Below are 13,808 nucleotides of genomic sequence, written 5' to 3'. Positions count from 1 at the left end.
CTTGGCATAGTTGTGAATTCCTTACTCTTCGATAATTGTAACCTTAAACATGAATGTTATAAAGGATTTTATGTTGCCCAGAATATTTTAAACTTCTGATTATGCAACATGAACTATTTCTATGAATAATATCTATTACTTAAAAATTCCCAAAGATTCACACAATAAAAGAATTTTAAATTTTTATTCACAAGCAATATTTGGTTCAAGGTTTATAGGTACGATTTTGATCTATTTTTATTCAAAAATTTTGCTTTAATCACCTATTTTTAGTAAACAGAGCTTTGTATGCAAACTGGTTTGCATACAAAGCCTTCGCATTTCTTCACAACAGATATCAGCTCCAGATCCTGATTTCCGGCAGCAGTAAGCTTCTGACGTACGAGCACGAGTAATGTGGACGCGCCTTTAAACAGGCATATTTTTCAAACTAAACTTTTCAACCTTCCATCTCAGACGTTTGTACGTCACATATATTTGTGTTATTTATAGTAGGATATTTTTAAAATTCATGTGAAATAGGGAGCCTGGATAGCTCAGTCTGTACAGCGATTGGCTACGGGCTGGACGACCGAGGAGTCGGAGTTCGAGTCTCGGTAGAGTCAAGAATCTTCTTTTCTCTTCTTCGTCGAGACCGGCGCTGGGTCCCACTCAGCCTCCTATCCAATGGGTACCGGAGTTATTTCCTGGGGGTGAAGCGGCCAGGACGTGAAGCTGACCATTCACATCCAACTATTGCCGAGGTCAAGAAAATGTGGATCTATACATCGACTCTTCCATACGTCTTCAATGTGTAGTGCTTGGTTAGTTAAGCACAGGGACAATTTTACCTTTTTTACCTTCATGTGTAGTGATTTACATTGGCACAATAGTAGCAGATTTCAAGAAATTCTGTGAGATGTTTCAAATTTGTTAAGACAGGCAGACAGGCACATATGTACACAAAATAATAATACTAACAGTTTACTTCTAGGTTATTATCTTACGCTACACAGTCTAGAAACTGAGAGCATCCTAAAATAAACCACAAAACATCATAAGGTTCTTATAAATTGAGGAACACAGGTTAGAATATGCAAATTTTATGAATTATACGATGCATTTACAAAAACGCTGCTAATTCTGTACACAGTTAACATCTGTATTTTTTTATATTCACTGCTGTTTATCCCAATCAGTTTGAACTCCGGGAAACAGGAAAGCTTATATATTTCTAGGGATGAATTGGATCAGTTTAGGGCAGCATACATGCCTATTCTTTTTCGTATAAAACTTAATGAAAATTACCTTGTCAGTTTCTTACCTGATGACTGGGAGGACACTGCAAGAAGGGTCGTGACTCCAAGAGTGGTTCGACCGGGCACTGAGTCCACGTCCATCCAGAAGGAGACCCAAGAAATGACGACTATGAGGATGGTTGGTAAGTAACTTTGTATCAAGTGGAACCCGACCGAGCGACTAAGGTGAAACTCTGCTACCAAACAGCTATAGTTGCCTGCAACACACTTAACTTGTCAGAAAATTTTGCTCCAAACTTTTTACATCACTCTGAGTCTACAAAAATTAAAATTACATAAAGACTTCTCTTTTCTTCTGGAATACCTTGTTAATATTCGGATGAGGAATCTCACACCTAAAATCATGCATATTAAAATACACAAAACTTTAATTTCACCTCTTTTTCTGTATGTGTTTGAAATGTATGACAAGAAAGTTCTGAGGAGTATCTTGACATGCGAAAGCTGAAACAACAGGAGGATGTAGGAAATCTTGTATGGACAAGAGAAATTGTCTGAAGATCAGAAAATACTGTGTTATACTGTAGTCTTAAACCATATTTGAAGAATCATATTTGAGTATAGATGTCTGGGACAGTAAGTTTGAATATATGCATATGCGCACATTCTAAACGATTTGATAGTATTTCACTCAACCGATGTATATCACTGAACGTAGAACCGTAAGTGTAAAACTAATTATCTTTCAGTGGTTTTATAAACTTGCCTAACGCTCAGTTGTCACGGAAACGTCTAATAATGGCGAAAAATTTCCCAGTTGTCACTGAAATTTCAGCTTCTATTGCAGGGAATAAAAATGTAGCATCGAAAGCAAGAGTTTAAAAATATGAACTAACTAAATAGCCTCCACATAATGCTGTCTTCTTCGATATGGTGCACTAGATGGTTACCAATGTTTGGTGGAAACTGCTGCCTCCACTTTATTTCCTGAAAATGTAGGCAGCAGGTTCCTCTGAAACTTCACTAACGATTTTCCGGATGTTACCAATAATCTGGAAGGCGGCATCCTATATTTTCACCTTCATGAAAATATATTCTGAAATGCTTCCACTTATAAAGTAGCTTTGCCCTGGAAGATACACTGAATTTTAGTGCCACTTAAATTGGTTTTGTTTTCCTGTCAAACACAACTGAGTTTCCTATCCTTACCCATCCACATCCCAGCTAACGCAGCCCAAGCAGGAGGTCGTGTTGACTTGGACGGTTATGCAAGCTACATAAAAATGAGGGAAGATTCATATTGCTGATATCCAGTAATACTATTGAGGTAAACTACAATTGTATTTATTTTGGGGCTTCCCCTCGGAAGAGGTTCTTATATTGTAATCGTGCAATAGATTATATTCCTTTGTCTGCAGCTTACTCGTTTTAGCATCAGTGAGGACAATTTGAGTGCAGTCCCATCAGTATGATTTCACGTATTTAGAAGAGACATGTTAATGCTTTTCACAAATGTGTCTATAATTTTACTGTAACAAATCATGGAACCCAGCGAAAGGAGAAATGAAAGAGTGAACAAGACTTGCTTGGAAGAAACACAAGCTGTACTGTCATTAATATCACAACAGTGGGGAATGAGTTAGCAACGAGTTCTGTGGATGACACTCACCGATATGAAATGACTCCTGGCAATCAGAGGCTGCTATCTTGACTATTTCAAATTGGGGCATGCGCAGACCTTTCCCCATAATAACGGGATTCATTGTCTTCCACTCCAGACTCAACTCTTCGATTGTCTTAGAGACTAAAACAGAGCAGACGATACATCAACAATTGCAGTAACATCACTGGCAAACACCTTCATCACCACTGACACACTCTTTGGATACTTACAGCTGGCGACCTCCATTGTGCAGACTTGACTATCGAGGGGGAATTTTGAAAGATCCATCATGCAGGAGAAGGTCAGCTTCAACCTGAAACAAATAAATAAATAGTTACAAATCACTTACACAGGAAGCTGAGCCCTTCTTGAGAAACTGCAACTTGTGTAGCTACTCAAGAACTTCCCAACATATATGGAACCCGAAGGTTCATTACCGTGTTCACAAGAGCCCTCCACTGGTCCCTATCCTGAGCCTGATCAATTCAATGCATACCACACCATCCTATCTCTTTAAGATCCAATTTAATATTATCTACCCACCTACGTCTTGAACTTTCCAGTGGCCTCCTTCATTCCGGTTGTCCCACCAATATCCTATATCAATTTCTCTTCTCCCCATTCGTGCTACATGCCCTGCCAATCTCCTCCCCCTTGACTTCATCATTCTAATTATACTTGGAGAAGAGTGTAAAACTCTTCATTATGCAGTAATACTTACAAATACGAACATATGCAAATTAATCCGTTTCCAGAGAATGCTGAAAATAAAGTTTAGGATGAGAGTAACAAGATAGGTCCCGCTTTAACATTAATCACTGTTACAACTAGCACATTTATTACTGATTATCACAATTACAACCTTCATTGCAATTAACACTGTCCCTCTGGTAATTAACGGAATTCATAGACAGGGATCTCGGTTTAAATTAAAGTTTTGTTTGGTTCCGAGATGAATGTTAGTAGACTAACGGCTTATTTTGAAATACAGTTTATGGTGTGAATGTTGTAAAGCGTAAAACTCTTAGTTACTATAGGATTCTNTCCATCGTCCTGGTTTTAAAGATAACTAAGAAAAACACGACATTTCGGAAACTGGACCTGTTTCTGTCCTTAGGTGAGGGAAACAGATCCAGTTTCCGAAACGTCGTGTTTTTCTTAGTTATCTTAAAAAAAACCAGGACGATGGATAAAGTCCGAAAACCCAATATATCTGTCCGAAAACTCTTTCCTACATAACCTCTAAAATTGAAGGCTATATATAATTTCACACAGAAATTCTAGCAAAGTATCAACTTCATTTTCGTATTTTCTTAAGCTGGTCTGTACGTTTCAATATCGTCAGAAGAGGAAAGCGAACTCTGACAAATTGAAACGCAAACAGAGTTCAGCAGCAGAAAATGTACGAAGTGACGGGGCTTAACCTAATTGTCATTCGGGGTAGCTTCAGTGTAAGGAGCAGAAGAACAAAAGGCGTACAGAAGTAGATTTAAGTGATGTATTTCTCTAACCACACTGCCTCACGGGAAGATGAAAATTTAGGGATGGATATGGCTGATGGTGTTTTATGAAAGGTTAGGAGAAATGGTTGCTACAGAATAATAAAAATAATAATACGAGTAATGATAATGATAAATCTTTCTACTTTCCCTTACCTCTATTTGACAGAGGTATTGTAACCATTCCTTTCCCTTTACTTTATCACCACATTAAACAAGAAGTTCTTGTAGGAAGGAAGCGTCTACTTCCTTTTGATACGACACGGACTGCATAGAAAATTTTCCGGCAAATATTCGTTTCCGTGGGTACTGAGTTCTTAACTAGCAACACAAACAGACACAGAGATACGCATCCAATATTTTTTTTCTAATGTTGCTTTTATTCATTGCCGCGGTCAAGTCTTTATCGGGCGGTTGCCTAGCAACGAAAGGAGGGATACATTTGAGCGAGCCTTTGCCTAGCAACGATAGGAAGGATACACATACAGACACACAGACTTTTGAAAGATATTTATGAAGAGCGCCGTTGAGATGGGCTCAGGTGCCATAATATATATACAAAGTTTCATAAAGACTGGCTGAGGGATTCAAAAGTTAATAGGAGGGGTTCACAGATACACAGCCACACAGACAGCATGGAGATAGCATAAGCCTACTTGGGAAGAGTGGGCTAAGAATATTCGATGTTAGGAATCTTTGGAAAACTTTTTAGATTAATGGTTCAGCTACTGATAATGACGGAAGAACAGAAGTTGCTGCAACAGCGCCTTGCTGCTGCTGGAGCCCACTGTGCTAAATAAATCTTAATTTTCAAGTTATACAGCCTCTGTCCGTTACGTTAGGTGAATATACGTAATTGTGAAGATTTGCGAACAGCAAATTAAGACGTCATCCACTGTAATGAAACATGGCACCATCTACGGAGATCATGTCTGAATTTGTGTACGTATTTGCCTACGGAAATGCTTATTTACCTTCTCGTCTGTCCACAACAAGTCGTGTCTTTAAAACGCAGGCTTACGGGACAGTGCAAAAGCAAAGGCTAAGGAATAGCTCCTTTTTGCACTAACAATAACTGGGTTCAGGTTAAGTGCCTTCCTAAAAGGCTGGGGTTCGCCTGCTCCTCTGTCCGCCGTAAGTTGTCTGGAGAACAGAGCATCATATAGGCCCAAGGCACATTATAAAAAGCAACACTAACTCCTTGCACTAACAGGAGTTGGGTAAAGGTTAAGTGTCGTACTGGAAGGGCGACGATAAGTGCAGTGAACAAACACAGAAGAGAAACACTTCAGAAGCAAATACCGTTATTTCCAGTTTCAGAAGTGGGTTGAACTGTTTGTAACAAAACTTGAAGACTAGGGAAGTAGGAAGGAAATCAAACAAAATGCTCTCGATCCCCACTAAGTCACCCAAAGTACGTGTAAGTGCCAAAGAGAAAGTTAAAGTAAATCTGTCTTCGTGTGGGATGTATTCGGCGGGGGCTCAGATCAAATTACAACATTATTTTTTATATTATAATTTAGTTTAGCCTATCACGATGGCCCCGTGGTCTAAGACATAAACTGTATTTGTTCGCTTGAAAGCTGGATCGTGGGTTCCAATCCCATTTAAGATATGGATGTCTCTGTGTGCGTTTATTCTGTTTCTGCTATCCTGTGTGTAGGCAGCGGCCTTGCGACGGGCTGACCACTCGTCCGAGGAGTCCTACCGAGCGTGTGAATAAGATTACGAAACTGACGAAGAGGCCAGGGCCCAAAAAAGGGCTGTACAGCCGCTGATGAATGAATGAATGAATAATGGTTTAGTTTGAGACATAATTAATCAGCATAAACAACGGAGATGCGAGATAACGGCACCGACCACAGTCCCCGACTAGTGTGGATGATTTCAGAACCCAGCAGAGAATAAAGCAGTGGTGCTCGTCAGTACTTCAAGCTGCCATTTACTAATGTAAGGACCGAAATTAGAGTGGGAGAGAGCTGACACCTTCCATGTTGTTTTTTAAACCGAAATTACCATACGCAAGCAACTAAAATTGATTTCCTTTATGTAATCACAAGTTCCATAATCATCATCACCAGGTAGGTAACACTATTTTACCTTACAATATAAATGAAATTAACGGCCGTGGGGATTCATTGCGCTGACCATGAAACACCCTCTATCCGCTAACGTTGGCACTAACTTCACCGATAAGCGGCGGTGGCTCGGTCGGTATAGTTCGCTTGAGGACTAAAACCACGGGTTTTAGTTTAGTTATAAGTGAAATATCGGAAAATACCTATCACATTAGATGGCCATATTCTTTGTTAAACAAAAACAGTGACCGTGTGGGAATTTAGCATTTTGGAAACTGTAACTACACCATTTGGTTTTATCTGATTCTGCAGAACGACATAAGCATTTATTTAACAAATTGTTATCTTCGTAATATCCACGGGGATATCCAAATTGTTACAAACTACAAGGTTTCAACACAACATTGATTAGAATTTAGCGGAACGTGTGTTTTGTAATAGTTCAACATTGTTTTTACAAGTATCATAAATTATTTTCTTGGGGCTTAAATATTTATTAATTTTCTCAACATTGACATGCTAATATCATGGATAATAAAATGTTTCTAAATTGTTGATAATCTAAAGGATATTCTAGTGAAACTTTTACACGAGGACAGCAGAGAATAGCAAGGACTTCCAGCATTCATAAAATCAACTTTTATATTTCACAAAATTCTAGTCCTGCAGAAATATTACTATTATTGTAGCGTGTAGACCCGTTACTAGGTAGCGACCGCGAAACAAACAGTTCCCGAGTTCAGGCGCTACAATAGAGGAACTGCTGAAAACGATGTCTTCTGCGCCGTCCGTGTCGAGATGTTTTCAACCGAGACAAGTTTAGAAGGTAGTCAGTGAGACCGTACCCTGCAGGGCGACGAAAATGGAACCCAGTGCCTTGAGGTAGAGAGAGGCCACCCTGTTCCTGGGGGATATAAATACGGGGACCTGACCCTCCAGGTTCGTAAAGTCTCGAATCTGAGACAGTAGAATATGGTCTTGAGTCCTGCAAGACTCGGACCCGGGAATGACTGCGCTGGCGAGACCAGCAGAAATTATAAATGACAGACACGTCCTCTCGTCAGAGGCGATGTTACATAAGGACTGTGACAGCAAGAGTTCAGTTGAACAAAGAAATAGCTGGTCGTCAGTGTCAGGAGACTTGGCGACAAGACGAATTGGTTCGTGCTAAACCGCCACTTGTAAAGTAACAAAGTTAGTTAAGCTTGGGTTTCCTCGGGTAGCGGTACCGTAATCAAGCGGCCGTAATATGACGGTAAATGACGTCACTAAAACGTTGCCATGGAAACCATGTTCATTTATTTCCATGGCAACGTTTTAGTGACGTCGTTGACCGTCATATTACGACCGCTTGATTACGGTACCGCTACCCGAGGAAACCCAAGCTTTAGTTGTAAGACAGTCTGTGAAGAGAAGAATAGGAGGTTGTTGTCAGATGGTCGCCAGCCCGAGAGTTAGTCAATTGGAGCAAGAATTCAATTGTGGGATATTCGCCGGACAGTAATGACGTGAGCACAGACTCCCCAGTGTTAAGGTCCGTTACCGGGAAACGACTAATGAAAGCAGACTGAGAAGCTTAACGTGAACTGCACTGATTTGTAAATGTGGAGATCAGCGATGGCGCTATAATTAAGTGTAGCCACGAGTCATGTGTTAAAGTTGATAATAAAACCAGCTTCCAATCTAAATCCCGTCTATAGCCCCACTCAAACACTTGACATTATTATTTTTTATTCTTGCTGATAATTTATTTTGTAAAGAACTGATTATTCGAATTTTTTCCCCTTGGCACTACAGCCCCAGTGGGCCTAGGCGTAGGCCTGCCTCCATGAACTTCTCCGTTCACTTCGGTTTTTCTAGATCTTAGACATACGGTAGGACTCCTTGGGAGGGTGATCAGCTCGTCGCAAGGCCTCTACATGTATACAAACACAGAAAAACGCACACAAACGTCCATGCCCTGAGTGGAATTCGAACTCACGATCCCGGCATCCGAGCAAGCGAAGACAGTAAACGCCTTAGACCGCTCGGCTACATATTCTGTTTATGGTAAAACTGTCGATCATAACCTCAAAATACAGACTTCTAGTCCTACAGATCAATAGCATTTACCGTTATTACCCAATTTTTAAATTTATTTTTGTGTAAGAACTTACAAAGGCCCATTTGCACAATACGTGACGACGCCGACAGGAAACGGCTCATTATCCGGCCGACAAATATTCTCAAATGTAATTTAACGAGTATGTTCACATCATTCATCACCGACACTGTCACCCAGATGCAATGGCCTCAAATTTCGGAGGAATGTTGTGACGCATTTGCGCTTGTCAGCAGCAGAGATTAGTAGATACCGTAGAATACCCTGATACTGATGCATGCCGACCCATTGTGTCCAAGTCCATATGAATGTATGAGCTAATTGTTGGTTCGGTGATTGTTCGTGCCGTTACGTGCAGTGCAACTGAGCCTGTAGATCCTGTCTGTGTTATGCTTGTCGGAAATGACTTCGTAAACGTACCTTCCTGTTACATAGCACTCTAGGCTAAGAGTGTAACTTCTATTGTTACATTGTTTTTTGTACTTTTTTATCTCCTTTTACTTCCACTTTGGAGCATAGGGCTGATTTCTCAGTTTGAAGATCATTTTTTACAAATGGTAGGACTACTTAGATGGGTGGTCAGCCCGTCACAAGGCCTCTATCTAAACACAGGACAAGACAAACACAGAATAAATGCATACACAAAAAACATCCATGCCTTTTGTGGAATTCGAACCCACGATCCCGGCTTCCGAGCGAACTAGGACAGTACATGCTTTAGACCGTTCGGCTACCGTGGCCGGCTTTTTGGCATCTTTCCTCTTGAATCCGCGGCACACCCCACACCTCAGGCTGTAGAACTTGTTGTGTACAATGTTCCCAGTAAAATTTTTCCTCGCAAATAATATATCGACTGCTTTCCTGGATTATATTCCTGTCTCAGAGTATTGCTACAACTATCAATAATTATTGATAGTCTTTTTTTTTAATTTTAATTATTATGATTGGCCTATTTGTACCCCTTGATTCCACAGTACTGCTACATCTTCATTTTGGGACGTCTGACTATCTTTACGAGCATCTTTTGTTTCAGTGCCTAACTGAATACATAACGGATAATGTAGATTTGTACAGACTTCATTACCTCTTATCGTGTTCTGATATTTTGCCAAATAACGATCAAGTCAAGGAGGATGAGATGAGCAGGGCATAGAGCATGAATGGGGAGAAGAGGGATGCATATAGGATATTGGTGGGAACGCCAGGAGGAAAAAGACCACTGGGAAGACCAAAGCGTAGGTGGGTGGACAATATTAAAATGGATATTAGAGAGATAGGATGGGATGATATGGACTGGATTAATTTGACTCAGGATAGGGACCATTAGAGGGTTGTTTGTGTCCTACTGTGCTTAGGCCTGAAGACATTAGAACACATTCTCTATCCTCTTTAAGCCTATGACCCTATGGGTGACCATCACTATGCCACATTACTGCCTGAAATCGCGATGCGGAAGGTGAGATCGTTAAATTGGGGCAAGGGATAAAACCAGGCTCCAGATTACTCCTTCTATACACGAAAAAGCCACAACCACAGGGGGCATACTTGGTTTACTGTCTCTCTCGCTCTGAAGCAATATCAGTAGTTCAGAACAAAAATGGATCAAGTCCATATTCATTAATATAATGCTGGTTTTCTGGTCAAAACTGGGCTGATTTTTATTTCTTCCTTGCAGTAAGCAGATAAAATGAAAGCAAGCTGGAGAATTGTTTTGTCCGCAACATTCATCTCCAAAACTGCTAAATGAACTGCATTGATGTTTGATATCCGAGTCTACATCAAAAGTAGTTGGACAAATTTATTTCTGATTTCTGTAGGTCGAGTAAAGTCATAAATTGGGCCACGCCATAGCTCAAGCGTTTAGTCGCTGGCTTCCCACTGCGACGGCCCGGGTTCGATCCCAGGTCTTGTCAAGTGGGATTTGTGGTGGACAAAGTGGCGCTGGGGCAGGTTGTCTCCGAGTACTTCGGTTTCCCCTGCCAATCTTCATTCCACTAATTGCTCCACAATCACCCTCACCTATCATCTCGGGCTGGTAGAATAGGCCATAAGTGACCGCGATACAAGAGGCATAGTCCCCCCTCACTAGCAATAAAAAACTCAATAAATTTTGTTATAAAGTCTTACTGCAAAAAACAATACAAACGTCATTAAGATATAATAGTTTCATTTTAAGTACCTCGTAGTTTACAACACATTTAACAAAATACGACAGATATAGGAACTATTGTGCTTATTTATACTAAAAGTCTGGCTGTCCTTTTTAGTTACTTAAGACGCTCTCAGTGTCAAGCGTAGTTGACAAGATGATGAATGGATGTGGAGTGGTTATTGGAATGAGAAGTGGCAAAGGTAACCGAAAAATTGAGGAGAAAAACCTTCTCAGTGTCCATCACAAATCCGGCATAACCTGACCTGGAGCTGAACAAGGACTACCACGGTGGGAGGTCTAGTTGGAGGGGAAGGGAGACCAGCTCCTTGAGCTACGTCACGGTCTAGAGACCTTAAATTGAACTGGGGAAGCCGCTGCTACCGAATAATTTCACGTGACGTGTTACGTTGATCACTGAAAGATGGCGAAGGGAAAGAAAAGATTTTTCATGGAACGAATTCTGACATCTTTACAGGCAAACAGGGCTCATACGGCTGCATGAAAGCTATACTTAGCCAATAAGTCACGAAACACTATGCTTTGTTTCCATATTCACTTCTGCTTCTGTAAATTATATCAACACTTTTATACATCAGAAATCTAAGGACAATGGGATTTTTTTTCATGTAGAACAAAATAGTTCTTAGTGGCTTGAAATATCACACCTCTAATATTCTGTTTCATGCACAATAAAAGTCTTACTATTGCCTGCCATACTATCCTCCATGGGCAGAAGATAAATGATACGCACGTCACATATTCTCACAGTAGATATTCATGTAATTCTGCCACATAGGTCTCTGGTACTGGGCATAGCAAATGGTTTCCATTTTCCTTCGTATTATTTACGTTACTATTAGAGAAACTGCATATCCTCCGTGCAGAAATACAAGTGAGAAATTAGTTATATTGTATTCACATAAAGACAAAAGGACCACACATTATGAAAATGTCTAACAAACTCCATGTTACACTATCGCTCTTGGCAAGCTGACAAGAGACCGCATCATCAGAGATATACACACGCCTCTTATGAAACCGACGGTTTATTACGCTGTGTACAAAGCCCGCCCCTGGTCCCTGTTCAGGACGAGATTAATCCAGTCCACATCATAAGCCCTGCTTCTTTACGGTCACTCACTCACGGAGCTAAGCCTTTCTTTAGGAGCCGCCAATTCTGCAGCTACTCAAGAATTTACCAGCATTTTCTGGAACCCGAAGGTTCATTACCATGTTCACAAGAGCCCTCCATTGGTTCCTATCCTGAGCCACATCAGTCCAATTCATACCATCCTATTTCTCTAAGATCTATCTTAATATTGTCCACCTACGTATTGGTCTTCCCAGTGGTCTTTTTCCTTCTGGCTTTCCTACTTGTATCCTATAACAATTCCTCTTCTCTCCATTCGTGCTACATGTCCTGCCCACCTCATCTTCCTTGACTTGATCACTTTAATTATACTTACTTCTTTACAGTATCCATTGAAATACTAAGCACCTATCTAAGGATGGATGTCCTAAGTGGTTTCTTTCTTTGGCATTTTATGACTAAATAATTATTTCAGGCAAACTTCTATCACTCTGACCTGCAGGACTGCTCTCACTATACACAGTTTGTCAGATTCTGTTAGGACTGTGTTCATTAAAAATACAAGACGTGAATTATTTTCAAAATTTCACTCTTTTTATTCAAAATAGTCTCCTTCTGAATCAATACATAGCTGGAAGCGATTAAAACAATTTCGAAAACAGTCACTATACTCCTTTTGTGGAATCGCATTTAAAACTGCCGTAGATTCCCTTTGGATGTCCTGGATGGTGTCGTGACGGTTTCCTTTCATCGCCAACTTAACTTTTGGGAACAACCAGAAATCTGCTGGAGCCAAATCTGGCCAATACGGAGCATGATCAAGTACTGTGATCCCTTTTCTGGCTAAAAAATCGCGCACGATCTTCGATTTGTGGGGTGGGGCATTGTCGTGGGGGAGCGACCAGGAACCCTGCTCTCGATATTCAGGTCGAATTCGAAGAATTCTCGACCATAAACGATTGAGGACTCCGAGATAATAATCAGAATTCACTGTTTGACCTTCTGGTAGAAATTCTTTGTGAATGATTCCTTTGGAATCGAAGAAAACTGTTGTAGTGTCTTTACTCGACTCTTTTGCATGAGCACTTTCTTTGGTTTCGGCTTCTTTGGCCTCAACCACGCTGCACTCTGCCCCTTTATGAGAGGCCCATATTGAAAACACCATGTCTCGTCACCAGGAACAATCAATTTTGTATCACCTTGGGCCGACCGTAACATGTCTTTGCAGTGTTCCACTCTGGCATGTTTTTCATTGCCTGACAGCGCGTGCGGTACAAACCGCTCACAGACCTCCAGTTTGACAAAATCCTCGGTCAAAATTTGATGCACAGTACTTTTTGGTATTTCCAAGAGCTCCTTGATGAGTCTTGCAGAAACACATCTGTCTGATGCAAGGATTTCGGTCCGGTCACTTTTTTCACATTTTCTTCAGTGCGACTTGTTCTCGGCTTTGATGCACGTGGAGCATCTTCAATGTCCTCCCTGCCGTCACGAAATACAGCATACCATCGAAAAATGTCCGAGCGACTCAAACAATCACTACCATACACACTTTTCATTATTTGGTACGCTTCTCTGACTGTTTTGCCTAACTTCAAACAAAATTTGATGTTGGCTCTCTGTTCAACCGCCATTTTCCGACGAGCGTCAGAACAGTACTGTTACATTCAAGGTCAGAACACATGATGCAGCTTTCAAATTATAGAGAGCCACAGCTGAAACTTCAAGAATCTTAACGCCACAACTCGCCAACAGATGGTATTGCAAGGAAAAAATTAAAAAAATTATTCCTAACGGATCCTGGACACACCGTGTATATGATGGATGATTCGCTCATTTTCTTGCTACTGTGTTTAGTGAACTCCTAATTTCCGAATGTATCCATTTTTCGTTTCTTAGAGCGTTCTAAAGGATCTGTTGAATTCTGAGGCGGTGTATAAGGTTTAATAACATGCTAGTTTTATTTTTATGGTCGGGATTGTTAGCC

The 13,808-nt window shown here is 40.7% G+C and overlaps 1 protein-coding gene across 1 annotated transcript in view; it reads right to left on the bottom strand.

Annotated features, from left to right (window-relative positions):
* Nucleotides 1-13,808, bottom strand: part of LOC111874777 (glycine receptor subunit alpha-3) — a 307,329-nt gene that overhangs the window by 11,876 nt on the left and 281,645 nt on the right. Inside the window, exons 5-7 of the mRNA XM_023870560.2 lie at nucleotides 3,132-3,214; nucleotides 2,908-3,042; nucleotides 1,304-1,495 (exon numbers count right to left, since the gene is read on the bottom strand). Coding sequence (XP_023726328.2) covers nucleotides 1,304-1,495; nucleotides 2,908-3,042; nucleotides 3,132-3,214 — 410 coding nt within the window. The remainder of the gene's footprint in view (nucleotides 1-1,303; nucleotides 1,496-2,907; nucleotides 3,043-3,131; nucleotides 3,215-13,808) is intronic.

Source organism: Cryptotermes secundus, unplaced genomic scaffold (assembly GCF_002891405.2).
Source record: "Cryptotermes secundus unplaced genomic scaffold, Csec_1.0 scaffold212, whole genome shotgun sequence".
NCBI lineage: Eukaryota > Metazoa > Arthropoda > Insecta > Blattodea > Kalotermitidae > Cryptotermes > Cryptotermes secundus.
This window is presented reverse-complemented; position numbering and strand designations above follow the sequence as displayed.